This window comes from Cyprinodon tularosa, unplaced genomic scaffold, assembly GCF_016077235.1.
Source record: "Cyprinodon tularosa strain WSP-4 unplaced genomic scaffold, ASM1607723v1 ctg164, whole genome shotgun sequence".
Lineage (NCBI taxonomy): Eukaryota > Metazoa > Chordata > Actinopteri > Cyprinodontiformes > Cyprinodontidae > Cyprinodon > Cyprinodon tularosa.
In genome coordinates, this window is record NW_024038475.1 from 836186 (window position 1) to 862208 (window position 26023).

Genomic DNA, 26023 nt, shown 5'->3' on the forward strand with positions numbered 1-26023 from the left:
ACACCCTTCATATTTATTATTGTGATATGGCTCCTTAAAAATTATAGGTAACAAGATTGAAGTTTCAAGTCTGTTAAACCTCTACAAGTGAACCAGGAGATGTCAGCTAATGTGTCAATAAACACAGCTAATGTGTCAATAAACACATGAGAAGTGATGTTTAATTAGCAAATCAGGTTTGTGGGCCAATGTAAATATACAGTAATGGCTAGCAATATCAGTATAAAAATTTATCATTGATGATTTTTTTGTTGAAATACGGTAATCCTAATCTATCTATATGCAGATGAACAAGAGAACAGACGTGAAATCATTTTCAGCTTAATGTATTATTTACACAAAGGTTAAAAATCCCCCAAATACATCACATAATGTTATTTAGTATATTGTAGTACCTAAAGGTAATATTATATTTTGCCAAAAAAAGGAAGGTTGCTGATAAACAAATTTGGTTTATCTACATAGCACAATTCAAGAATAAAGTGACCTCGAAGCACTTGAAAACCTAAAATAAACAGGTTCAGTTTATATCTGCTAAATCATTCAAGTCAATACAAGATTTTCATCTATGAAGTTGGATTTCAATCACAATGCAGTTGCATGCAGTTTGATTCTGTAAAATGTCTTCAAAAGACAGAGTCAAACAGGCAGAGGGGATTTTTAAAGAATGGAGACAAACATGTTAAGATTATAATAGGATAATTGAGTTTTTTAAAGAGAGGGATTTCTTTTAAAACCTACAGCTATGTTAATGAAGTCAACCATTTCACTTTAAGAAAATAGTCTTTAAATGAAGGATAAACTACTGATCTGGCTGCCTAAAATCAAGTTCACCCAGAAACAGAGTGCAATATATTAAAAATACTCTTTTAAATGAAGAAATTAGAAATAGTACATAAGTTCAAATTTCTTTGGGAGGGTGAGCGCTGATAACCGGGTAGATTAATACTGTGTGGAATTCAAATATACTACAGATCTCTATCTGGAAAGCCTCCTGTTAAAAGTGTTCACAAAAGCAGTAACTTTCTATACAATTCTTCGAGCTGATTGGGTGAATCACAGCAGCAGTAGCAGCTGTGCTGTATCACATTCTTGAATTGTTTCACAACTAGTAGATTTAACAGATAAATCAAATTCTTACAAAATCCAGTTGGGAGGATCGCTCAAACATCTGTCTGTCAAGGTGGAGTGGAGGTTTTTAAGGACCCAAATGCAGAGTTCAGGAGGCAGAGGCGAGTTTTGTAGATTTAATCAGGTAGTCCAAGGGAATAGAGGCAAAAATACAAAATACAAAAATACTGAGAACCAAAATACAGATAATCAAAGCGTCAGGGAAAACTCACCTGGGGAACCAGAGAGGAGAGAGCAACAAAACAACAAACCAGCACTGAGTGACTGAAGAGTTGGTGTACCGTATATATTGGGAGACGCAGCACTGGTAGAAATAAACTATAGAGACACTGAACACAAAGAATCTTAAAATAAACAGAGGGCAGAACCCTGACACTGTCCCATCCACAAATATTCAAATTAGGTCCTTTGCTTGTTTTTCAAAAAGAAATTGAGTATTCCAGCTAAAAGCAGTGCAGCCATGTTTGTTTTTGCTGATGTCATAGACATTACTGCATTTCATTGGTCCGAGACATTTCTGTATCAGGACTAATGCATCTGTTGGCTTCTGGCAAGATGTATTTTTGGGAGTTTTTAATTCACAACTCTCGCAGCAATTCATCTTGCTTGCAACGTCAGAGTGCTGATGGTGCAGGTGAAAGTCGTGCAACCCATGGGTGAAGGCATGTCTTTCCCGCTCCCTCTCATCCCTATTTGAAATATGAAACATGAAGGCTAACCTAAAGCATGCTTTAGAGTCTTACCTCGCAGAGTTGCTAAAGAGTGAGTTGAAACAGGCTGAACGTGAAAGGAACGCCATTCCATTGCTAATAATGATGAGCGGGGTAAACGATACTTAGACTCATATCTAAGACACACATTTTAAAATACTTGTACTGTTCGGAAATTGAATTAAAAAAATCTTTGTATCTTACCAGCTGTTAAATGTATTTTTATAAGTAATGTACATAAAAATGAAATGTCTTGATACGATAAAAACAATTCATAGAAAAAACAGATAAATAATTAAAGGGGTGTTTATTTTTGGTGGAAATATCTTATGAATACTGTAGGAGAAAATTGCATAAAAAATATGGTAAACTATGTTGCCTTAGTGGCGTTCCAGAGCAATGCTTATTATTGCACAGAAAAGGATATTGGCCATTTGGTTATAGCTGGTTATTACCCAGGATATAGGTTTTGTCTCTGGCTTGTATTAGGCTAAGTTCCGGTTTGTCAGCAGTGGTTATTTTAAAGTAATTTTACCTTCAAATAATCTTTGGGAAATATTTTACTGCCGTTTTTCTTTTCTTTTTAATAACCATGAGAATACACATACTGACATCTACATTTTATATGACCAGGCATTTATCTGTACGTGGTTTCTGGCATCTCAGTCAAAGATTCTTCCAAACTATTCAAGCAACAGTTTATTACATTTTTTGTCTGTGTGTGGGCTTAAGTGGCATTCTTGAACAGACATACAGAAGTAAGGATGTTACTGTTTGTATGTCTTATTGTTCTGCCAACTTTTCCTTCATGTTCTAGAGAGAAGTTTCCTCCTGCAGAGTCCTCCATGACTCTTTTTCCACCCCAAGCCACCAATCTTTCGGCATTTGATCTGTACATTTGCCCTTGTGCTGTTGGGCAATTTACCAGCTGCCAGTAAACACCACACATGGACAGAAGGCATTAGTTATTATATAACTGCATGCCAGCCTCCACTACCCCATCATACTGTCTCCCCTTTAACATAATTGAGCAGGATGTCCACATAGTTGTGAGAGGAAAGACGTGTCTCCTGGATTTCCTTGGTAAATAGAAACACTGTTTTAATTTATTTGAACTTTTAACATTAGCAGAAGGAGGATTTTAAATTCTATTCTGGATTTAATAGGAAGCCAATAAAGAGAAGCTAGGATAGGAGAAATACAGTCTCCCTTTTTAATTTTCATCAGGCCTCTGGCTGCAGAATTTTCGATCAGCTGAAGGCTTTTAACTCTAGTTTGTGGACTTCCTGATTGTGGACTTCCTGAAGAATTACAATATTCCAGTCTTAAAGTAACAAATGCATGGACTAGTTTCACAGCATCACCCCTGGACAGGATATTTCAAATTTTTTTGCAATATTCCGGAGATGAAAGAAGAAAATTTTAGGAACCTCTTTGATATGGGATTTAAATAATAAAGACCAAGATTTTTACTTCATTATCTAAAGTCAAAATGATTCCATCCAGATAAAGTGACTGACTAATCAGATTTTATTTCAAGACTCTGTTCTATAGACTATAAGATCTGTGTTGTCTTGATTTAAAAGCAGATAGTTTAGAGTCATCCAGGTATTTATGTGTTCAGGACATGCCTGTATTCTATGAAATAAGGATTAGTTTAATCAGGATTTATGGACTATTATAACTAAGTATCATCAGCATAACAGTGGAAATTGATCCTTACAATCATTCTACCAACTAAGCATATTGTTTATATAGCAAAGAGAACTGGCCTACATCCATCCTGTACATTCCTATTAATATACATTTTATTTTTCTACTTCTTGTTTTTATATACCTGTAAATATTTTTTCTATTTATATAATTTGATCTTGTAGCTAGTTTTTATATTTAATTTTTTATATTCGGATGTAACTGGGGCCGTGACTCTCAATTTCGTTCTACCTCATGTAACACGTGATGTGAATGACAATAAAGTCTCTTGAGTCTTGAATCTTGAACTGATCCCTGTGGTACTTCGCATGTAACCCTGCACCTTGAGGAAAATGTATAATTAACGTGAACAAATAGAAATCTGTCAAACAAATAAGATTTAATCCAGCTTAGTGCTTTACCCTCAAATTGAACAGAATGCTCAAACTTTTGTAAAAGTAAATTACACCCCTGGTATTATATTGTCATGTATATCCAGATTTTAATACAATCTTGAAAGACACATTTTCACTTTGTTCGTTAAGGAGGATCTAAAAATATTAAGATATATATTTTTACATGTTTGCAATAACAGCCAGTAACTAAGTAAGTTTTTTTTATGGTTGCAATAAAAAAAAAAAAAAAAAAAAAAAAAAAAAAAATATATATATATATATATATATATATATATTTTTTTTTTTTAAAAACCCATTTAGAGAGTTCTTGTCAAATTGTATCAGAAAAGAAAATGGCATTTGCTTTCATTGACTTATGTTAGATCACTGTAAGGCAGATTTTTACTGCTCATCCAAAACCCTGCTGATCCAAAACCAGGGATAACAGGCAGTAAGTCCTTACAACATAAAATATGTTGAAAAAATGTCTCTTAAAATCTATCAAATGTTAGAGCTCACACACGTAATATATATCATATTATGACCCATGATGTGCAAAAGCTTGGGCCATCAATAAAGGGGCAAATTAAATTTATACATTTGCCCTCTGTGACAGCTTTCACTGGCAGCCATGCATCACACTTACAATCCACCAACTCAAGGCTGCATGTCCCATAAAATCAATCCTGCCTTCTGCTAAGCCCTGAACTGAGAGGATCTGATTGAAATTTCCAAATATATTAGCTTAGTTAATTTTGTACAACTGCAAGAAACTGTAAGTCCACCTTATGTATATTTCATGCACATAAACACAGTTGTATTAAATAAAATGGCAGCTGTGTTGTACATAATCTCTTGGATGATTTAAACTCTGCCATTTACTAGTCAAAATGCTTAAAATCTTTGGCCATTTGATTCTCAGTCCCATCCCCTTGCTTTGATTGACATGACCACTAATCTGCGCCTCATGCTGAGAAACTCTGTGGCTCGCCTCTGCTCCACCAGCCACTGAGATGTCATTCCAGTTTAATTGAGACTGTCACTCTCAGAATCCTGAGACTGGAAATTAATAGAAGTCTTCCAGCTTATCCCATTTTTAACTCAAAGATGTAGTTGCTATGAAAGTTGGCCGAATCATTATTGTTGTCAATAAACATCAAATAAGGGAGTTTGTCTTATTTCTGGAAGTTTTAGGCCCATTTCATGCATAGTCCCAAATATTACTGACTGAATAAGATGCACCTAATCTAGCTCCATCACGCAGTATAACATGTCAGCAAGACTTTCTGAAACCCCTCCACCACGTTATGGTGGTGCTTTTGAACTCAGTCCAAAACTAAAACTGTGTAAATAGTTTCTGTGAAAAAGGTGGCAGAATACTATTTGTAAAGCAACATGAAAATGAAAATCACAAGGATTATATGCGGGACGCTTTGGCTGAAAGAGTGAAGTGATTTGACTCTTAAGTGTTTTTTTTAATGACAATTAGAATGATATACCCACTTTTGAGGGTTTTCTGATGCTGTCTGTAATATAGCGTATCTCTGGTTTGAGTCAGATTACTTTAGTATAAGAAGTAGTTCATAGGCAACTCCTATTCCTGCATAATAAGCTTAAACCATGACACCTCCGCTACCATGCCAAACAGATAGCAATAGAGTTATACCCATCCTGAACTAGGAAGCTTTCAAAAGTACATTTTCAAAGTTAAGGGCGGATATTTTTCCTCCTCCATAAAACTGCCAAAACTTCTACTTGTATTTAGATGGTCAATCAATTGTTGCATTTGTTTTAATTTACTTTGATGCATGATCAATGTTAGATTATATTAAAGCACTTAGTCTTTCTCACAACCTTCTTGCTGGTCTTAAAAACCATTTTTTCTTGCTATGACTGTTAGTCTACATTTAATGTCTGCAAATGCTGCAAATGGTAAAGATCAAATTAAAATCCCTATTTTATTCAGAAAGTTTGAAAGTGATTCCAACTTAAGGCCATTACAACCAAAGCACTTATAGGATTCCGGTTCCATCGCATTAGAATAATGACGTTTACATAATGACACATGGCTAAACATGCTACTCAAGACAGTATAGATTTTCTTTTGCATCTTAGTGCATTTGTTTTGATGCCCTTATTGATCGACTAGATGTAGATATTTTAGGAACATGTAAGTCTATAAAAGGAGAGGTCTATAAGACTGGAAGGCCAAAACAGGGGAAAAGTGTTTAAAGCTTTACGTTGAATAACAACAGTAAAGTTTCCTTTTCATCTTCACAATGTTAAAGAAATACACGGGAAGAGAAGCTCACCCTGCATTAAAATACAATCAAGGATGCCTTTCTGTCTTCGGTCTATCAGGGATATTATTATTTAAACCACAGGTTTATGTCTGCCATCTAACAGTGTGCGTAGAGGTAGTTTTCTGGAAGATAGGAATAATTTCTATGTGCATGTCATTTGTTGCATTTAAGGAAAGATGACCTCATCACCTGCCACACATACCCATACAAACATGACTCCCTGCCCTACTCACACAGTTGGCTCCTTAGGTTTTACTATCCATGTTGGACAGAGACGGTTCTTATGCTCCTCTTTTTTATCTAAAGGATTTCTCTTGTTAATGAGATATTTTGAAGAAATTGAGCGTCTGACATCACTTCACACACAAGACACACACTTTCAGAGATATGTAGACTTAATGTACCACTTAACCCAACCCAGACATCAGAGTAATATAGATCTGTCGCACAGATTGTCAACTTCAAGCAGCTTTATTCTTATTTGCTAAAGTTATTTCAGAGAATAGCCTCCCCAATTATCATAAACTGTAGATTTTCTGTAAATAAGAATAAGAATGAGAATGTAAATATCGACATTTGTGTGCTGCATCTCTCTGAATCTTCTTGTGCTGGTATAAGTCTTATACAGTATAGAAAGAGCATACTGTTTCAGCTCTACTAGTTTCAACTGCTCCTGCTGTGAATCATTCAGGCATATTTTATGCACACACTTTTTTGTGTGTGTTGACCACAATTATACATGTTTTCTTGAGTTTACTGGAAAGTGAAAAAACAGAGGAAAAACGCATGCTCCTTCTGCAAAGCACATCCAAGCACTATTTGGATGGAGGGAACAAGCAGTAATGGGGCAATTCATTCACCAAATGACACTAAGCAATTTCACATGATGTGGGAGGCTACAAACTGGATTAAGCAGCTGTAATTTCCAGAAACTATTCAGGCGTGAAATATGATATGGTCAGTTAAGAGAGCTGGGTGTACTGGTAGTGTTTGACGCTGATAAAAGTAAATGTGGGCAATATGTGATTGGTCAGGTTTAATTTGACTCTCCATTGGGATTCGCTCACTGGAGGTCCCATGAGCCAGACTGTTTTCTGTTATTCATTTTAAGCATCAATGCTTTGCAAAAGTAATTATAGACTTTGATTTTTCACTCATTTAAACTAAAAAAAAAATTAAATTATTTATATTTTACTCTATAATCATGGAGCATAATCACTCTTTTTTTCCTTGTTTTAATTGACACTGTTTTTAGTTCTGGCAAATTTAGAGTTGATAATGTGGGTCTGCACCAAACACCAAATGAAGAGCTTTATTTTCCAAAGGAAGAAAATTGACACTGCTAATGGTTTATTAGCTCATTTCTATCTAATTTTAAGAAAACTATGTTATTTTGATGTAATCCATATAAAAAAAAAATAATCCAAAGGCAGAAGCCTATGTCACAAAACCAAGATAAGGGATTAGGTCAAGATTCTTGTGAAATCCTGACATAAAAAATCTGTTTCACATAAACAGGAACATATACTGTAAGTAGCCATTGTATTTTTTTCTTTGCTATCCTGCCCCCATCAGACTAAAAGCCAGGCTTACCTAAACCTGGCACAGTGTCTGCTCAGTCAGTTTCACACCAATCAGAAACCAATGAGTTTTGACCGACACTCATATATACTGTCATAAAGTCAAGTACTTCTATAATTTCAACATTAATATGGTGGCCTATACCAGTATTAACTATATACTTTATATATGGACATTGTTACTGTTTGCTGTGTTTTTAAATATGGCCGTTGTTCTAAGTATGACAGAAAGGCTTATAGTAGACTATAGCATGTGTTGAATTATGTGAATTACATCATCCAAAACACTCACCGCCTTGTGGAGCTGGGCTACAGTTACCTTTTGTATCTCATTTTCTTTCTGTATGTCTCCTTCTGTCTCCTTGAACCCCAGTCGGCCTCAGCAGATGGCTGCTCACACTGAGCCTGGTTCTGCTGGAGGTTTCTTCCTGTTAAAAGGGAGTTTTTCCTCTCCACTGTCGCTACAAGCATGCTTAGTGTGAGGGATTGCCTTCGAGTCAATGAGTTGAAGTCAACTGGTTTTCCTTAGATAGAAAACATTGAATCAGATTAACTATATTATCTGGTTGAATTGCCTCTGTCAAGAGCCTTGGGATGACATATGTTGTGAATTGGTGGTATATAAATAAACTGAATTGAAACTGAAGGGATTAGAGAAAAAGTCTGTATCTGAATTGTTCTCAGCAATTACCTGCATGAGCATAAACACCTTTCTGGAGATGACATCCACTATCTGTGCAGACTGCTTTTTCCCAAAATTCAGCACAGCACAGAACACTGATTTTCTGCTAGTGGTACGTTCCTGCTTGCCAAAGGAAATACTGAAAATCTTAGCAAAGCCACTATTTGCCGCAAAGATGTGTATTTGGTATTAAAAGGATATACGCACATCTTCATCTCCTACCCAGGATGTAGAAGAATTATGTAAATCATGGAGGGATTCTACAACATTGTACCTAACATGAATTATGCTACACATTACAAACAAAACTTTAGAAGAAATGGACTACTTGCTCATTTTTTTAAACACAGGATTCCATAATATTATCTTTGTTCTGGACCGCACACAGATCAAGATACAACACCTTTTGAAGCACATGAAGGGATTTTGCTAACAGCAAATCCAAACAGGTTATGGGTGGGTAATGATTAGGCCTGTCAAATACAAAAATGTATTACATGAATTAAATCATCCAAAACATCTTATTGTTTCCAAGCATGTGTGGAAACAATAAGAATAAGAATTCATACCAGATTTTCAGCTGTCATGATAACAGAATATTGTAACCACAAAAAAAAAGGTTAAATCATGTACGCTTTTTTTAATAAAGGTCTTAATGCTAGATGACTTTCATGAAGTTCTCAGGGTCAAGTGTCCTGCACACAAGGACAAAATAGTTTTATATATATCTATAAACCTCAAAATCTGCACATGTTACCATAATGGCTTCATCCGATCATTTCTCCCCCCCGGTTAATAAGTGTTTATTTGAGAAAAATAACAAGTAACTCCCTAAATTATAACATTTTCAGTTTAGAGAATGGTTTAGTGGATATTTTAGGCTATTTAGTAATTTAGTTGATCTGCTGTTGTTTGCTTGTAATCAACCTCGGTCTTGAAGAAAACTGCAGACCTATGATTACCTTGATTACTTACACCTGGCTAGTCGTAGCCGCACCTGGGGAGCCTTGCTTGGCGTTTGAGGAGGGGGTGAAGTCAGGATGCTTTCCTTTACACTAGGTTAAGCTTGACTTTCTATCTTATCCTGGAATATCTGAATTCTGTTTTTTTGGAAATTGGCCTCAGATGAGTTTGGTCCTCCAGTGTTTTCAAAACAGGCTGCATGACCGGAAATTGTGGATGTGAGGAGATGAGGATGTAAAGGCTAAACAGCCAATCAGCTAAACCAGTGACAGGCAAATTAGACGAAAAAAAATCAACTAACAAAACCGAAATTATATGATCTTTGTTCAACTTAAACACTTGCCTTAAAATTATAGATATTATTGATAGTAATCTTATTGCTTGAACAATTATTGATTTTTTTACTGTTGGTATTTACTTCTTACACCCCAATCCATACTTTCATTATCTTTATTAATGAGTTCAAGTTTTGTTATTATATTCTGTAGATCAGGTATTACCTCTAAAAACCTAAGATTTGTGCTATTTAAAACAATAAGTACTTTCATTCTTCTAAAAGTTAAAATAAGTGTACCTCTCTTTACTCATAAGGCAAAATCCTCAGATAAATCTGTCAAACTATGGTTTCTCTAAGTCCTGTCTGTATTGATCCAACCATCTGCTTTCTGTCTTTCCAACCTCTCCCGACTCTCATCGCCCTCTAGTACAAGCAAGTGGAGCAGTACATGTCATTCCACAAACTGCCGGCTGACTTCCGACAGAAAATCCATGACTATTATGAGCACAGATACCAAGGCAAGATGTTTGATGAAGAGAGCATCCTGGAGGAGCTTAATGAGCCTCTGAGAGAGGTATGAAAACACTCCGATCGTCCATGACTACAACTGTTACACACATTTCTGATTACTGGAGGACACTGGAATTCTCTTATCTGCAACTCTTTAGCATATGTTATATAAGTTATCACATTAAGGGTTGTGTAAACAATTTTCTGAATCAAACATGCACATAAAAAATAATAAAATCGTCTTTCAGCACACTACATCCTACTGTAGATATAAAACAAGAGAATGAATATTCATGAATATTCAGTTGAGTTACATAATGTACTGAAATTTTGGTTCTTATGCAGTGTTTATACAGGGCTTTTTAACTAAAATGAATTTACCTTTTGTCAACCAGGAATAACTTGCTTAATTTGATTAAAACTGGCACACAGTTAAATATGTAGAGTTTGCATTAGGAGTTTATCATAGCAGTCCCACATTGTTTAAATGTTTCCCTGTTTCAATAAGTCTGATTTGAATTAATTGTTAATTATCTGGCTATCAGTGACGTTAGAGAGAGGCTGGTGAGGTGGGATATTTTAACAATCTCAGTCAATCAGGTCAATTAAAAAATGACCCCTCATCAGCCATAGAAAACTGGGAACTGCTCATTTCTGTGTGTAGTTTAAATTAAACGTTAAAGTCTAAACCTAACTTGAATTAATCTGAAAATAAAACACAGACTGGCAAGTGGCATTCTGGGGCATGTTACTTAAAATAGTACAGTATGTAGTAGCTCAGTAACTTTACAATCAGAGTAACAAAGTAGCTATGCCGTTAATATTTATAATCCAACATATAAGTTACTTTGTAGGACTTTTCTGTCATATTAACTTTAAATACAACCAGGAGTTAAATTATCTAATATAAAATGTTTAATATTAATTAATAAATGAAAAGGATTGAATATCTGAAAATTTGCTGTACTCTCTACTTACAGCAGCCAATTAACATCGCATATGACTCTATTTTTTCACTCCTGTTCCATCTCTGCTCTAAAAACAGAAAGCATTCCTCTGCTGCAGCAAAGAGTTTGCTTATTAAGTTATTGTAACCCACGAAGTAATGTACCCTGTTAGATTGCAGGTTTTAAATATCTATAATGTAATACTAATGTTGTTACTATGTAATTGACTCTAAGCCGGTCTGTCCTTTTTGTACCTATTAGATGAGGTGGAGTAAAAAAAGATGCAAAACTGTGTTACTCCATATATTAACAAAAGAGAAAACATTCCACTTCTGCACATTGTCTACCTCTTAATGGAAGGGCTATAAATCTCTAAAATAGTATAATGAAAATCTAAAATAGTCTGAAAACAGGAGATTTTTCTGTGTTTGTTTTGATATGTAGCCATTTTTCTTCTTACTGAGTTGAAGGCATGCAGCAATTTGTTTGACTCAGTTTCCATCAAAACAGTATTTTTTTCTGTTTAGTTGAAATGAAAGTTGAAATTCTAATTAAGAATAATAGTACTGTGTATATATTTGAAGGGCAAAGGTCTTTCAAAAAAATGCAAAGTTTAGTTTTATTGACTGGTTGTGTTTTAAAAGAATTAACATGCATGCATGTTGGTATTTCAGTTTCTCTTCTACAGTGTCTGTTCTCACCATTTAGGAAATTGTTAACTTCAATTGCCGTAAACTGGTGGCGTCAATGCCGCTGTTCGCCAACGCCGATCCAAACTTTGTGACAGCCATGTTGACCAAACTGAGATTTGAAGTCTTCCAACCTGGAGACTACATCATCAGAGAAGGCACCATTGGCAAGAAGATGTACTTCATTCAGCACGGGGTGGTGAGCGTTCTGACTAAAGGAAGCATCGGCATGAAGCTGATGGACGGCTCCTACTTTGGTGGTACGTCACTTTCTCACATTTCTATTTCAGTCGTGCTTTTTCTTAACTGTGTCCTTAAAAGGATTTTTTTCCATACTGTGTTAGCAAACATAACAACAACCTGTAAATTGAAAATGCAGTTTTAGAAATTGGGACCTTAGGGGCTGATATCCGGCCACTTAAAGATATATCTTTGGTCCAACACAGCTGAATTACTTCCCCAGCATGCAGTCAAGTTCTCCACAGTCCTTTGAATGACTAAATATTTGATTCATGTGTGTGAAAATAGAGATGTCTACTTCATTTTTCTTCTGCTGATGTTCACCAATTACTGTTTAGTGCTTAATCCAGGTTTGTTAAACTGGAAAAAATTTAAATTTAGATAAGTAATTTTTCTTGAAATAAGTGCTTTTGTTTTTGGATTGAGGAGGCAAAGGAGACATTTTGCCAATGGAACAAGACAACTTCCACTTAAAATGAGAAAACACAATTGTATTGTCTTATTTCAAGTGCATATTATCTAATTATCTTACTTTAAGAGTAAAAATACTCATTATGTTGGCAAACTATCTGATTTGCCTACTCAAGTTAAGGGTAAATACACTTAATTTAGGACATTTTAACTTATTTTTAGATTGTTTTTCCAGTTTACCCTTAAAACCACAGAAGTAACACAAGGTCACATATGTATGAGCTGAATGGTTGCCATTGGTTCCCTGTTCACTATTGTGAAAGTTGCCCCGAGCACTATTACATTAAGTCAAGTGCACAGCATGTTCTTAGGGATGCAGAGACAATGAATAATGGCTGTTTAGCTTAGAGACAGTGTCTATGAATCAACATTTAATGTCTGATGAATGGTGTGTAAGGCTGTGACCGTCAACAAAGAAGCTAATCTCCCCTTGAATTTGAGGGACAACCGGATCTGGTAACGATGTTCTAAGTGCTGTAAAATCATTGAATCTGAGTGAAGCAGCGAGTACAGGCATAATTTAATGTGCTAACACATTCTCTGTGAAGCAGAAGCCGTTATAGTTTTACTGGAAGATTATAGAACCTAAGAATAAATGCTTCGGTTATTCCAAAATCATTTTAACCTTTGTCAAATTTTGGTTTAAACTAGTGGTGGAGAGCAAGATATCTTTATGCATTACAGGTGATATGACTGTTAAACACATTTCTGATATTTCATTGTACATTTCAGTCTCTGATTCTAGTATTTTTCACTGATTTTATGTAGTTTTGTGTTTTTGTTTTTTGAAGCAAATAATTCTAAAATGTTACATTAGAAGAGTTTTATAAACCTGGTAAAATACAGAGGTAGCCATTCAAAATTTCGCCACTTTCCTTGATGGGCCTTTGGCTGCTCCTTGGCTGGTTCCCTACAATTCCTTTTTAAACATCAATCTTTGTACTAGAATATTCTTTCTGTCATAATTTGTGGACATTAAGAATTAAACAGTAGCCTAATCTTCTGGTCAGACCCTGTAATTCAGTGAAAGGGTTGAGTCAGGGTAAAAATATATGCACTCCCAGGAGAAGGAATGAGCCACTCCAGTGGCTGGAAGTTGGAGGGGATTTTGCTGGGAGTTGCACGGAAGTGGGCGGCCATTCGGCTGGCGTTTGACTGGGAAGGGCCATTTTGAATGGCTGCTACTGTAACTGTCATACAGTAGATTTCAACAGAATTTTGTTGTGGCTTTCTTGGCCTATTTTCCAGTTATAGTTTAAAATAATCTCTGAAGTTTACAAGGATGAATAATAGCGATTTGGCTCAAAAGGAGTCCAGACTTAAATCCAAAAGAGAATCTATGGAGGGAGCTAAAGTTTGGGGAAATGGCAGGGTGGCCTTCCAACTTTTAGACAAAGTGCTCATTGCTAAAAATAAATGGGGAAAAATATACATGGAGACATGAAAAAATCCAGCAATTATAAGAAGGATTTAATTGATGTCATAAAATTAACAATAATTCAATTAAGAAGTGTATAATTAATTTAAGTTTGACTCTCTTTTCTTTTCTTAGCATCCAGTATATTAGTTACTCATTTTGTCTTTTAAGATCACCTAAAGATAATAAATTATTTAGGCTAAATTGCATTTACTGTAAGATTTTTAATGACAGCTATTATTACTGCTGAGTGCTCTCCATAGTGGCAAAGCCCCTGCTAAAAAGAACAATAGGTGTTTATGTATCCTAACAAGATGAGAAGCTTCATCCAGTGACGGTGCAACTTTCTGCCAACTTTTGGCCCTGTAATTAGAAATAGGAAAGCATGGACCCTATGGAAAATAAATGAATGTAAAGTGTGGAAGACATTCTAATGAATATTCATGTCTCTGCTAGAATATACTTTGAAGTCCCAGCATTTCTAAGTAGTCATTGTCATCTATAAGGATGGCACCGCAACTCACCAACCTGTTGTATGAGCAATTTATTCAGCCCTAGTGGTTTCATTAGTGCTATTATCCTTTCACTGCACTACCCACTGGCTGCTAATGATGCTGGCGGTATGCAAATCCATGCTTTATGTGAAACGACAAAAATCCCAGGTGGGTGTTTATGAAGTGATACCTTAGCCAGTTTGTGAACAGTAACTCTCACCAAACGTGGAGCACAGAGACATGTAAACCATATCCCTGAAATATTTTAAGATAACCTAGAGTATGACAAAACTTTTCAATCTATTACTGAAAACATACTGATGGGGTTTATAGAAAAGCCATTGCTGTTCTGCAGCTACTGTTTCCTTTTTGTGTGATAGAAACATAGTAGTACCTCTAAAATTATTGTGCCTAAATAAACTAAATAACATACAGTGTTCTGTCAGCATTGAAATCCCTAGATAAAGGCTTCCCAAACTTTCAACTTCTGACCCACAAAATGTTCTCATCATAGACATAGTGTATTAATTTTTTTACAAAATCAATTAACCATTGATATAGAACTTATTCAATGATCATAAGTAAGTTATACTTTATATATATTTTTAACTCATTTGCAAGTTGCACGTTTAGCACTGAACATAAATCATAATACTACAAACCGTATCAATAACCAATGAATTTTTTGGGTCAATTTTCCAGAGATGTTTTTTATATCTTTAGACATTATGATAAAAATGTTATATATTTTATTGTATTGTTTATTTTCTGCAAAAGGTTCAATGAGATATATCAGGATTCAATCAATGAGCTATATCAGGGGTTTTCTAAGTACTTGCTACTGAGGAGGCGCAGAATATTAGGGGATAGAGGATTAAAAAAAATATGGAAATAAAAAACATAAGCTAATAATTTTTAACTATTATAATATAATACAATGTGATAATCTTTGAAGAATATAACTTTTACTAATATATTCTACCGAGAACACAAACTCAGTGAATTTAAAACTGAACTTTGAGGCTCTTCCCCTAATGATGTAATTAAGGGTTTCCCAGTGGCTGATAGAGCACTGATATGCAGCCTGCTTGGCTGAGTTTGACCTTTCAACTTTAAATTTACTCAAAAGAAAATATAGAGCATGCATAATTTTTGACAGTGATGTGCATACGGTACTAGCAGACATAAAGCCCAGCCCTCCACTACACACATTTTTGAGAAAGACACATTATCAAATGAATGTTTTTCTGAGCAGCTTTGGGTTGAAAACTTTTTACAAATTTAAATGTATTATTAATCCTTTACTCGAATAAGGTAAGCTGGTATTTCTATAATTTAATTAGAAGTGCTTACATTTTGCTTGGCATACCTAGACTGTATGTGTAAATTCTCAAAAATAGACTGCCATAAAGAGAAGGATTTAATGTTTAAAAGGTTTTAAATCTTAATTGATAAAAATTAACTCCACAATAGACCATCCAAATATTTGACATAGCCTTATGCATCTGGATGCTTTTGAACAAACAGCTTTGCTTGCTTTAAAGAAATGTATCACCCTGGGTGCTACAATCTGCAAAGCTTGGTCAGCCTAGTTGGGCAGCAGAAAATTGATTTGATTTATTCTGCAATAAGTGAATCTAAAATGTAGCTCTCGCTGCCGAAGATAGAGGAGCTACATTAAAGCAAAGAAAATTAAATTACTGCTTAGCGGCTTGAGAAAAAAATGGCCATATTTTACTATAGGTGTGTACTTTACTTTCTTAGACAAACAAAAAAGTTTAAAAAATCTAAACGTTTCTGTCTTGATGTTTCACAAATCATCAACTTTCATTTAAGATTTTAATTATATTTTTAAAAAAAAGTTTTATTAGACCTCTTTTTTGGTTTGTTAATCCACATTTATTCTCTTTTGCCGATTTTAATGACAAAGTAACTGAATTAATGCAGCTCCTTCTTTACTGTCAGATAAATTTGAAGAAATGTACTTCATTCCAGATTTAAAATAACATTATTTTATTATGAAGCCCCGACAATCATCACTATCCTTTAAACTAGTGAGCATATTTGCTATGTTACAACTCAAAAACAACATTACCATAACATGAATATTAAAATAAATATTCTGTGATGACAAATGTTTGATGATTTTTCTTTTGAATAATTTTGAATAATTTTTTCAATCCATTTTTTATCATTTAACATAATATATCCTGTCAATATTTATTCATACTTTATTGTAGATGGAAAAGCCTTAATTTCCATTATGCAATAAAACTTACCAAGGATAGTAATTCTTTAAACTATGTCAAGTCAGATGCAACTCCAACAGAACTTGAAATGAAAGAAAAAAAAAATTGGAAAAGATTAAGAGTTCAGGTAATTCTTGCCAAAAAAGATACAGATTATTAGGCAGGGAAGGCAGAGAGCCCAGCAATGAGCAGGATGGACCGGTCACCAGATCGCAGTGCCAAGGCCAAAACAAGCGCTCATAGGTGGATTCTTTGGTTAAAATTATAAAAGTTTATATCTCAAAAACAGAAGCATCACAAATGACAGTTTGTATGAATCTCCACTAATGACCCACTAAAAAAGTCGACCGCTTTGGTTTAATTCGAAGCTTAATAGGGAGATGGATGACCTGCTGAGTTTTTTCTCATGGATGGGGTGTTAGCTTCACACTTCTGAAATGGACTACTTCTGTTGTCTACTTTAACTAAGGTAACTAATGAAAACATACAATAGGGCCTAGTTGCTTTTATTCCCAACATTAAATCATTGATTGTTTCTCCATATAAACAATCTGAAGTGTTGTTGTAAATGTTTTTGCGTGTTATAAATAAACCATTCATTCATTATTTTAAAATAAATAAAATAAACACCCGCTGGCCTGAGCTGATATGGTGTGAGATATCATTTCATTTTTGTAATTTTAATCCTTTTATTCTATAACAAGCTGTTATTTCCTGGTTAATCAGTCAATAAATTAACCATCTAGTCAACCTGTAGTCAAATGTCTTAAAGACAAACGTCTCATAGATTTCTGCTGAAGTTAGAACATCAGCTTTATACGATGTATAGATGACACTGCTTTAGTTTCAAATGTTTTTTTTTTTTTCATATCAGCTAAAGAAAAGTGTTGTTTTTTTATTTTTTTTATTGGGGGGACTGGCACTCAATGGGAAGAAGAGTCTCCTGAATGTTGTGGGTTTGTTACCAGCTTCTTCCGACATGTCAATGTGCCCCTGGGCAAAGCACTTTACCACGAGTTACCTAAAAATCTGTTTATCATAACACAGATTCAATCCAGTTACAATTAATCCATCTATTTGAGCCAGCTTGCAGATAGTTCACAACAACACATGGGACCAGGAGAGATTTCTATCAATCTATGCTCCATACAGCTGCAGAAATTAGCCTCTCACTGAAACAGGTCTGTGTGATTTTAATGGCTGTTTTTCTGTCACCTAGTCATTGCCATCATCTTATTATTCATATATGTTTTTCTAAGATAATTTTATTTCTTAAAACTTTCTCAGACCTCTTATTTTAAGAAAACAAGGATTATGCATATTAAATGAATTTGTTATTTCCTTACAGACAGCCTGTTTAAATGCTCATATGGTTTTTAATAGTTAACAATCCTTTGTTTACAAATTGATGCCAAAATGCTTCATGCAGTCACAGTTTATTCCATTGCGGAACCCTTTCATAATTTCTAGACGGAGTATTCCTCTGATGTTACTCTCTTTGTTTTCCACTGAGAGTTTGAGGAGGTCGACCTTTAAAGGCAAGAGAAAAGGAGGGCATGTGGTTGTCAAGACAACAGTCAGCCCCAGCCCTTAAAAAAAGTGAAGCTATGCGTTAAAAAAAAAGAAATACTAAAAGAAAGGAAGATGAACAAGTCAAGTAATGAAGTTTAGCTACATATTCTTAAATATAGTGGGTGCTTCTTTCTCACACAGCTGTCAGTGCTGCACAAATGTCCATGTTGTTTTAGTTGGTCAAACTTAACTAAGCATAATACTTTTGTGCAGAAATAACTGTCATTTTGACATATTTGCTTTCAATTTCCTTTAAAGTGAAGAAGGAAATTAAGGTTGAATTGCAGTGGTTTAATTTTGGAGCCCTTCTCACATCCTTGTCCTAAAATCTGTCAGTTTGCCACTTTCTGGTTTCTAGTCACGCTTCTGGGTTCCTTCTTTTTCCCCTCCAGAGATCTGCCTGCTGACCCGAGGCAGAAGAACAGCCAGTGTGCGAGCAGACACCTACTGCCGCCTGTACTCTCTCTCGGTGGATAACTTCAATGAAGTGCTAGAAGAGTATCCCATGATGAGAAGGGCCTTTGAGACGGTTGCAATTGACAGACTGGACAGGATAGGTAAGGCCATCATTTTGTTCAGTGAACAGAAAGACTGGAAGACTTCACTATTCTTTTTTTATATAACTTTAAGAAGAAAAAAATAATTTGTGTAGAAATGTTTTCAAGGCTACTCCAGAGCTATGTCTTAAACATAAGTATCTTTCACGTCCTGTCGTCCATGTGGATTTTTTTCCCAAACTGTATTATAACTGCATCAATAATAAAAATGGAGTAAACATTGTTTTCTTAAGTCAACTTATTATAAGCCTTATTTCAATCTTAAAAACTCACATGAAGAGAAAAGACAATTCGGAGAAATGTTTTGATACAATTACTTTGTCTTTGGCGCTCAGACCTCAGCAGGAAACAGCGTTTAATTTTGATGGATATGCATGAAAAGCAGCAAGGAATAGGGCTGTTTCCCCCCAGTCCTGAAACCGGTGGTGGAGTGGAGATAGATGAAGTTGGTCAGTCTGTAGACTGCTGGTTAGCGAGACGGTATGCTGAGCTTAATGGGGAGATCCAGTGGACTGCGTGAGCTGATACTAGAGCTTCACTCAGGGACCTGGAAGATGGAAGCCCAGTTGGATAACACAGGTTTAGAGAACCTGTCCATGATGAACAAGCATGGAGCGACAGTGGAGAGGAAAAATAAACCTCTGGCAGAACCAGGCTCAACATGGCGGTCTTCTGCCGGACCGGTTGAAATTAGACAGGGAACGCAGTAAGAGTCCGGGAGGAATGACACTCTGATGAAGCTTTAGCTACGATGGTCGAGGAGGGGATGGAGGTGGGTTAAAACGGGATCATCTGAATGAAGTCACTTTCACTGATTCAGTAAGAGTTAATGTTAACTTTTTAATGTTATATTTTGGAATTGAAAAATATATACCCCTATGAGTTAAAAGTACATCCTGATGCATTCCCTCGCTGACAAACTTAGTTACTCTTTAGTAACAGTATGTTAGTTATTACTTTTTCAAATGCAGAGAAGATATCCATTTATTTTTTAAACAAAAATTGTAACTGTATTAGTATATTCCAAACCTAACAGGTTCTTCATGTGGTTTATTGAACATGTGATTTATACATTGATTGTGATTTATACATTTGTTTATCCATTTCAAAAACTAGTATATTTAATAATAACCAACCGTCAAATGTAAATGTAAATCCCTTTATTGTCCCACAATGGGGTAATTCGCTCTCTGCATTTAACCCATCCCCTTGGGGAGCAGTGGTTTGCCAGTGTTTTGGAGCCCGGGGAGCAGTGTGAGGTTAAAGGTTTTGCTCAGGAACCCAAAGTGGAGGCTGTGGGGATCGAACAGAGGTCCTTTCGACCTTCTCAGAGCACAAGCACACTGCCCCAACCACTAGGCCAACACATCCCAAAGCTGTAGGTTACATATAAGGTTAAAGGTAGAGTGGAGGATTTTTCGTGAATTTTTTAAAAGACCTGTCCTCTCCACTTAAAAAAAAAAGCACATGCACATGCACAACCCTGTAATCGCTCCCGATAGGAAATGCCTTTTAAACACATGCAAAAGTATGCAAGAGCCCGTTTCTCCTCGTGCATGCTCTGTTTAAAAGTTGCTGTCTGCATCACTCATACAAGCTTACTTTCCAAAAGAAGATTTTCAATTTTTCCACTATGTCACACTCACGACCCGTGAGTGAAAATGGGAACAAGCATGTAAGATAGCCTTACCTAAACATATCACCACAATGATTGACAATTAGGAGGAATAACTTTGATGATCCAACTGGAAAAAGAACATCCTCCACTTTATCTGTAAGTTAAACATTTAAAAAATCTTTGGTATAACAAATATAATGCTGATACGGATGTATAATAATAACAATAACAATAAGCATTCAAAAAATACCACTGAAATGCTTTTTGAAAAAAACGAGAGCTTACAAAGGAGACAGACAGAAGCCTGAGATAAAATATGAGACATCTACTTTAAGGTACAAATGTCAACCTTCAATCAAAAAAGTAAGTAAAAATACAGTTTCTGTATATTTAATGTCTATCCTTCAAACAAATATACTTCCAAGCAGTTATTTTACAGAGAAATATATAAGATACAAGATAAACATGTGAGAATTCCTAAAATCATCCATGATATCCAGTGAAAAAAAGAACTATGTGTTTTTATTTATTCATGCAAAGTATTTTTTAATAACTGCTCAGCTGTGGCAGTATTATGGAAAGTGACACTAATAAATAATTAAAACTATGAAATATTTTTGTTTATATGTCCATGTTTTAATGTCTCCAATGAATATAATTGCCCTATAAAGTCAAAACACACACTTAGATCCTTAACGTTGTGAGTGACAGTTATTTTTCTTCACAATGTGAGCAACTGCTGCTCCCAATCTTCTAGAGGTCAGCCATGCTGCTGATTGTCCCATGACCAGATTTCACATGTGTATCAAAATCTCCACAGCCACCCTCTGACAGGTGTTTCCATAGCAGCCAAATTTTGCACCCCATCAGTTTAGTGGCTCACTTATTTGGAGAAAGACTGCCATTTCTATTTGAAGGCCGAGCCGGCAATCAAACATTCCCACAAGGCTCCACAGGGGCTTGTTTTGAATTGATCAGTTATTACACATTACTTTCTTCTTGATTACATCAACGGTACCTTTAATTAAAGATAGTGAGGTGCAAGGAAAGGGTGACATGCCTGAAGCAATATGTGTTTGTATGTCAATGTCAACCAGAGGTCTTCCAAAAACACGTGCATATATACTGCAGAACTATTGAACAGTAACAGACAATTAGAAGCAAACGTTATTATTTTACTAGAAGGCATTATTGTGAAAGCAGTGATCCAGAGATGTTGGTTTTCCATTCAATTTTGGAAATGATGCAGCTTCATCAAAGCAGCTCCTTCAGAGGAGACACAACCTCAGTTTTAATCATTGTAGCATGAATGAGTGCTTTATTTATAGAGCACTCTTCACAGGCATATTCACACAGCGCTGTAAATCTAATTGTAGCTCATCATTTCCAGAATTGCCATTTTACAGGCAAAGCACTACACTTTCTTAAAATCCCTTTAAATTTTCTCACAGGATGCATGGCAAGCTACCTTTGGGGCACCCATAGACTGATGGAAGGGCAGATAATTGTAATTCCATCCGAAAATGCCCAGGTAGTAAATACACATTAAAAAATGACATGGTGAAGTCCGGACTGAAGTCCTTTACTCTATCGTTATGCAGTGCCACTCAGATATTTAACTCCTTCGATCCATTAAAATGTTCATACTACAAAACAAGCAAAGTACGATAACGACACTATGAAAACACTAAGGGCCGGATCTATCAAAGGTTTGCATGTATAAAAACGTGAGCTATTTCACTGCGCACGCTAAAAAATGTACAAACTGATCTATCAACAGCGTGCTAAAAGGATTTGGTCTTTAAAACGTGCTAAATAGCGCCTCTTATCCATTTAGTACTTTTTCTGCTATGAATATGCAATATGGGGCGTTTACACGCAAAAGTGCGTCTTGTGGGAGGAGAACATGTAAATATATTAATTTAGCCCTCGCAAAGTGATTTATCAAACCTGAAAGCAATTTTGCTAACGGTATCTGACTCTATATTTAACACGTTTCAAAAGAAGGTGCAAATGGTCTGTATGCGTAATTGCGCACACATGCCAGCGGTTATTGTCGCAAGAAGGAGACATCGAAATGAAGCAAGGAGACGCAGAGAACGCATTTTTTCACTCCGTGTGAATATTTTTGGAATGAACGAGGAAACTATCAACAAAACATATCGTTTATCCAGCATTGCCATTTTGGAGCTGTTGGGGGAACCCCGAATGGATTTGGAGCTAGCCACAAGGAGGACCCACGCAATACCAGATATCACAAAACTCCTTGCAACATTGCATTTTTTTGCATCTGGGTCTTTCCAGCGTACGGTTGCAGCGAGAGCGGGGATCTCCCAATCTCGTTTTTTAGAAGTGCTGTCCGACGTTCTAAATGCCATGTCGCCCTACCGGAGAACCCGACCTCTGCGCCTGTGGAGCAACATACCAATGCTGCGGGGATGCATACGCGAAGTTTTCTCATCCACAGTCACTTCTTGTGAGCCATTTGGTATGTGCATTTTTCTACAGGCCAATACAAAATACTGCAGTGAAGTAGAAATTCAGCCACATACCACCTTAGGGAATAAAGGTTGCCAAAGTTTTTATATATATATATATATATATGTGTATATATATATTTTTTTTTTTTTTTTTGGAGGGAGTGGGGGTGTCACTGTAAGATTTAAATTTCTTAATGCACTAGTTTGTACAAACTACAAACTACTTTGCCGCAAACCACAAAATGCGCAAAACCATCATTTAAATAGGGCGTCTCCAACAGTTTTGCACCTGCCACCAGTTACGCAATCACTCTTCTTAAATCACCCGCAAACCATGGTTCAGCCCCTCGTGCAAAATTTCAGTTTGCGAGCGCAAATTACTGCATGCAAAATTGGATCTTGATAAATCCGGCCCTAAGAGTTTGACGTTGTCAGTAAATTATAGTATAATGGCAGATTTTGCATTATAGCTCATTTTATATGGGTGGCACTGCAGTAAAGTAAGTATGGACGCCATTCCCTTTTTTTTTTTTTCGTACTTGAGAAAGGTCATAAGCTCTAACGTTACACTTAAAGTGTTGTATTTGTTTTCATGACAAACAGCATGCCAGAAATAGAAAGATGATTAAAATCATGTGCTTTTTGGGGTGTTCCTTCATACAAAAGTACTCAAAATGAATCAGGGAAGATCATGAAAGGTAGGCCTTGTTGTTGTGCTAACATTTATATTTAGTTCTAAAAACTACAATAGCCGACAGGTGCAAATGTGCATTAAACGTTGAAACGAGCTGCAAAACCATGGGATGCAAACTCCAAAACACCCAAGCCCCCAAAAAAAAAATAGAAACAGAAAAATGCTGCAAACAAAAAAGAAATAAGCTGCAAACAAGTGAAAACGTGGAGCAGACAGTGAAATGAGCTGCAAACTCCAAAATATGCAAACACAGAAAACAAATACAACAGAAAAACACTGCAAACAAAAAATGCTGCAATAATTAAAAAGCAAAAATCTAAAATCAACAAGAGAAATGCAAACCAAAAATAATGCAAACACCAACAACACAAGGCAAGAAAAACCTGAATGCTGTAATCAAAGACAGAAAATTATGCAAATATAAAAACGGCTGCAAACTCACTCTTAAAAAAACCAAAATGCTGCGGAGCAATAGATGGAGCAAACCAAACACTCCGGTACCAACAGGAAGTTAATCATTAATGCAGGAATTAGAAAGAAAAAAATGGAAAGAAGAAAGGTTATTTATCTTTCATTTCATTGTCAAAAACACAGTCTTACAGTTTTACAGAATAACAGCTTAGTTAAGTTTAGTAACATATAAGTAACAATCTGGTCAGAAATGGTTTGTTCTTTGTTCAACTCCCTCTAGTGGTCCAGATTGTTAGAGCGAATTTGCTGCGGTTTTTGCTATTTGCATTTTTGCATATTGCATTTGTTTTTTGTGCTTTGTGTTTTGGAGTTACATCACAGTGGACCAGAATTTCCCCATTGTGGATAAATAAGGGGATTTTTCTATTCTATGCTTTATATTTTTGCAGCTAGTTTCATCAACATATTCATATTCGCTGATTAGACGGCACTGTTTGGGTTTTTTAAATAGAAGTAATTCTGCCTGTGTCCACTCATTCAACATTTGAAAAGAAAATGGCAGAATGAATGTCAGTGAGAACTCACTAGTGTCTACCTCCTGCAGGAGGTTGATTTATAGTTTTCAATATGCTGTTGCTTTTTTTTTTTAATTGTAGTTGTGTATAAAGATCTGTTAATGTGGTTGGCACTTCAGGGCCACTATAGAAAGCAGATGCACTGTAATCATCATTTAGTGTTATCTTTTTTGTTATTATTATCATTATTACCTGCATCTCTATGGCTTTAAACCCTAACTTCCTTTTAGTGCCTCTCTTAAACTGCCAGTACAGCAAACAAGCTATTAATTTTAAACAGGTTTGCACGATTTAACATTTGCGCAACAATATTTGTAGATTGCCTGCAATGCATCTTCTTATTAAATATACTAAAAAAAAAAAAAAAAAGACCTGCAATCCAGGACCTGTTATTTGTAATCTTGGAAGATTGGGCCCCATTTGCGCTAATTCAATTCAGTTCAGTTCAGTTCTGGTTTGATCAGTTCAGTTTGGTTCCATTTAATCCAGTTCAGATCAATTCTGTTTAAATCCAAAATACTTTATTTGTCCCAAAGGAAATAAAATAAAATAAAAGATTTTTGCAACCATGAAGGTTTAAAAAAAAAACAAGTTGTTTCAGATATTATGTTTTTTAAGTTGTTAAGCAAGGCAACAAAGCCCATCACATGATAAACGTGTGCGGGACCTTCATAGTAACCAAAGATGAAAAGATTTCCCATTTTTTGGGATGAAGCTAAGAAAGCACAGAAGACAAGCTGCACAAATGTGAGCCTTTTTTCTATCTAGCTTGCTTAGCTCTAAATTTAACAGAATCTTTTCATCTGATTTAGTTTTTCCTTCCAAAGCAGCCGGCATATTTAGACTGGCTGCCTCACTGCACCATTAACCACCTTTCCTCAGTTCTAAAAACATAGTTTTTACGAGGTAATAAACTCCTCATTAGGCTGCCTTCTCCTCTCCATCACACTTTCAGTTGACAGAAATCTGTCACACATTTATATCTGACACACATCTCAGTAATTTGACAGTGTGTTGGTTAGTTGCACATCCTATTATCTTGATCTCCACAGCTGCAGTCTGACCCTGCCAGAACCTCCGCCTAAACGCACACCTGCTTTCAGGAATTTAATTGGTACAGCTTTGCTGACAACTCTGAGAAAAACCCCTAATAATTGTTCAACAGTCATCTGCTATCAGTTTGTTTTTAGAATTATCCATCGTCAGTCTGAGAGCAAAAAACTGTTATAGGTTGTTAAAGGTTCATGGTCAACTTCTGAGTTGTTTGAGACTTCCAAGACCAGCTCTCAGCCAGAGCCTTATTATCCACTGTTTTAACCAGGGAGGAAATAACATTCCTTTCTGCTGATTGGTCAGTTGGTGTTTG

General features: G+C 35.7%; 1 protein-coding gene across 1 annotated transcript in view; it reads left to right on the plus strand.

The window, feature by feature from the left end:
* Positions 1-26023, plus strand: part of hcn2b (hyperpolarization activated cyclic nucleotide-gated potassium channel 2b) — a 55629-nt gene that overhangs the window by 24392 nt on the left and 5214 nt on the right. The window contains exons 5-7 of the mRNA XM_038280773.1: positions 10161-10307; positions 11899-12139; positions 18715-18879. Of these exons, the coding sequence (XP_038136701.1) occupies positions 10161-10307; positions 11899-12139; positions 18715-18879 (553 nt within the window). The remainder of the gene's footprint in view (positions 1-10160; positions 10308-11898; positions 12140-18714; positions 18880-26023) is intronic.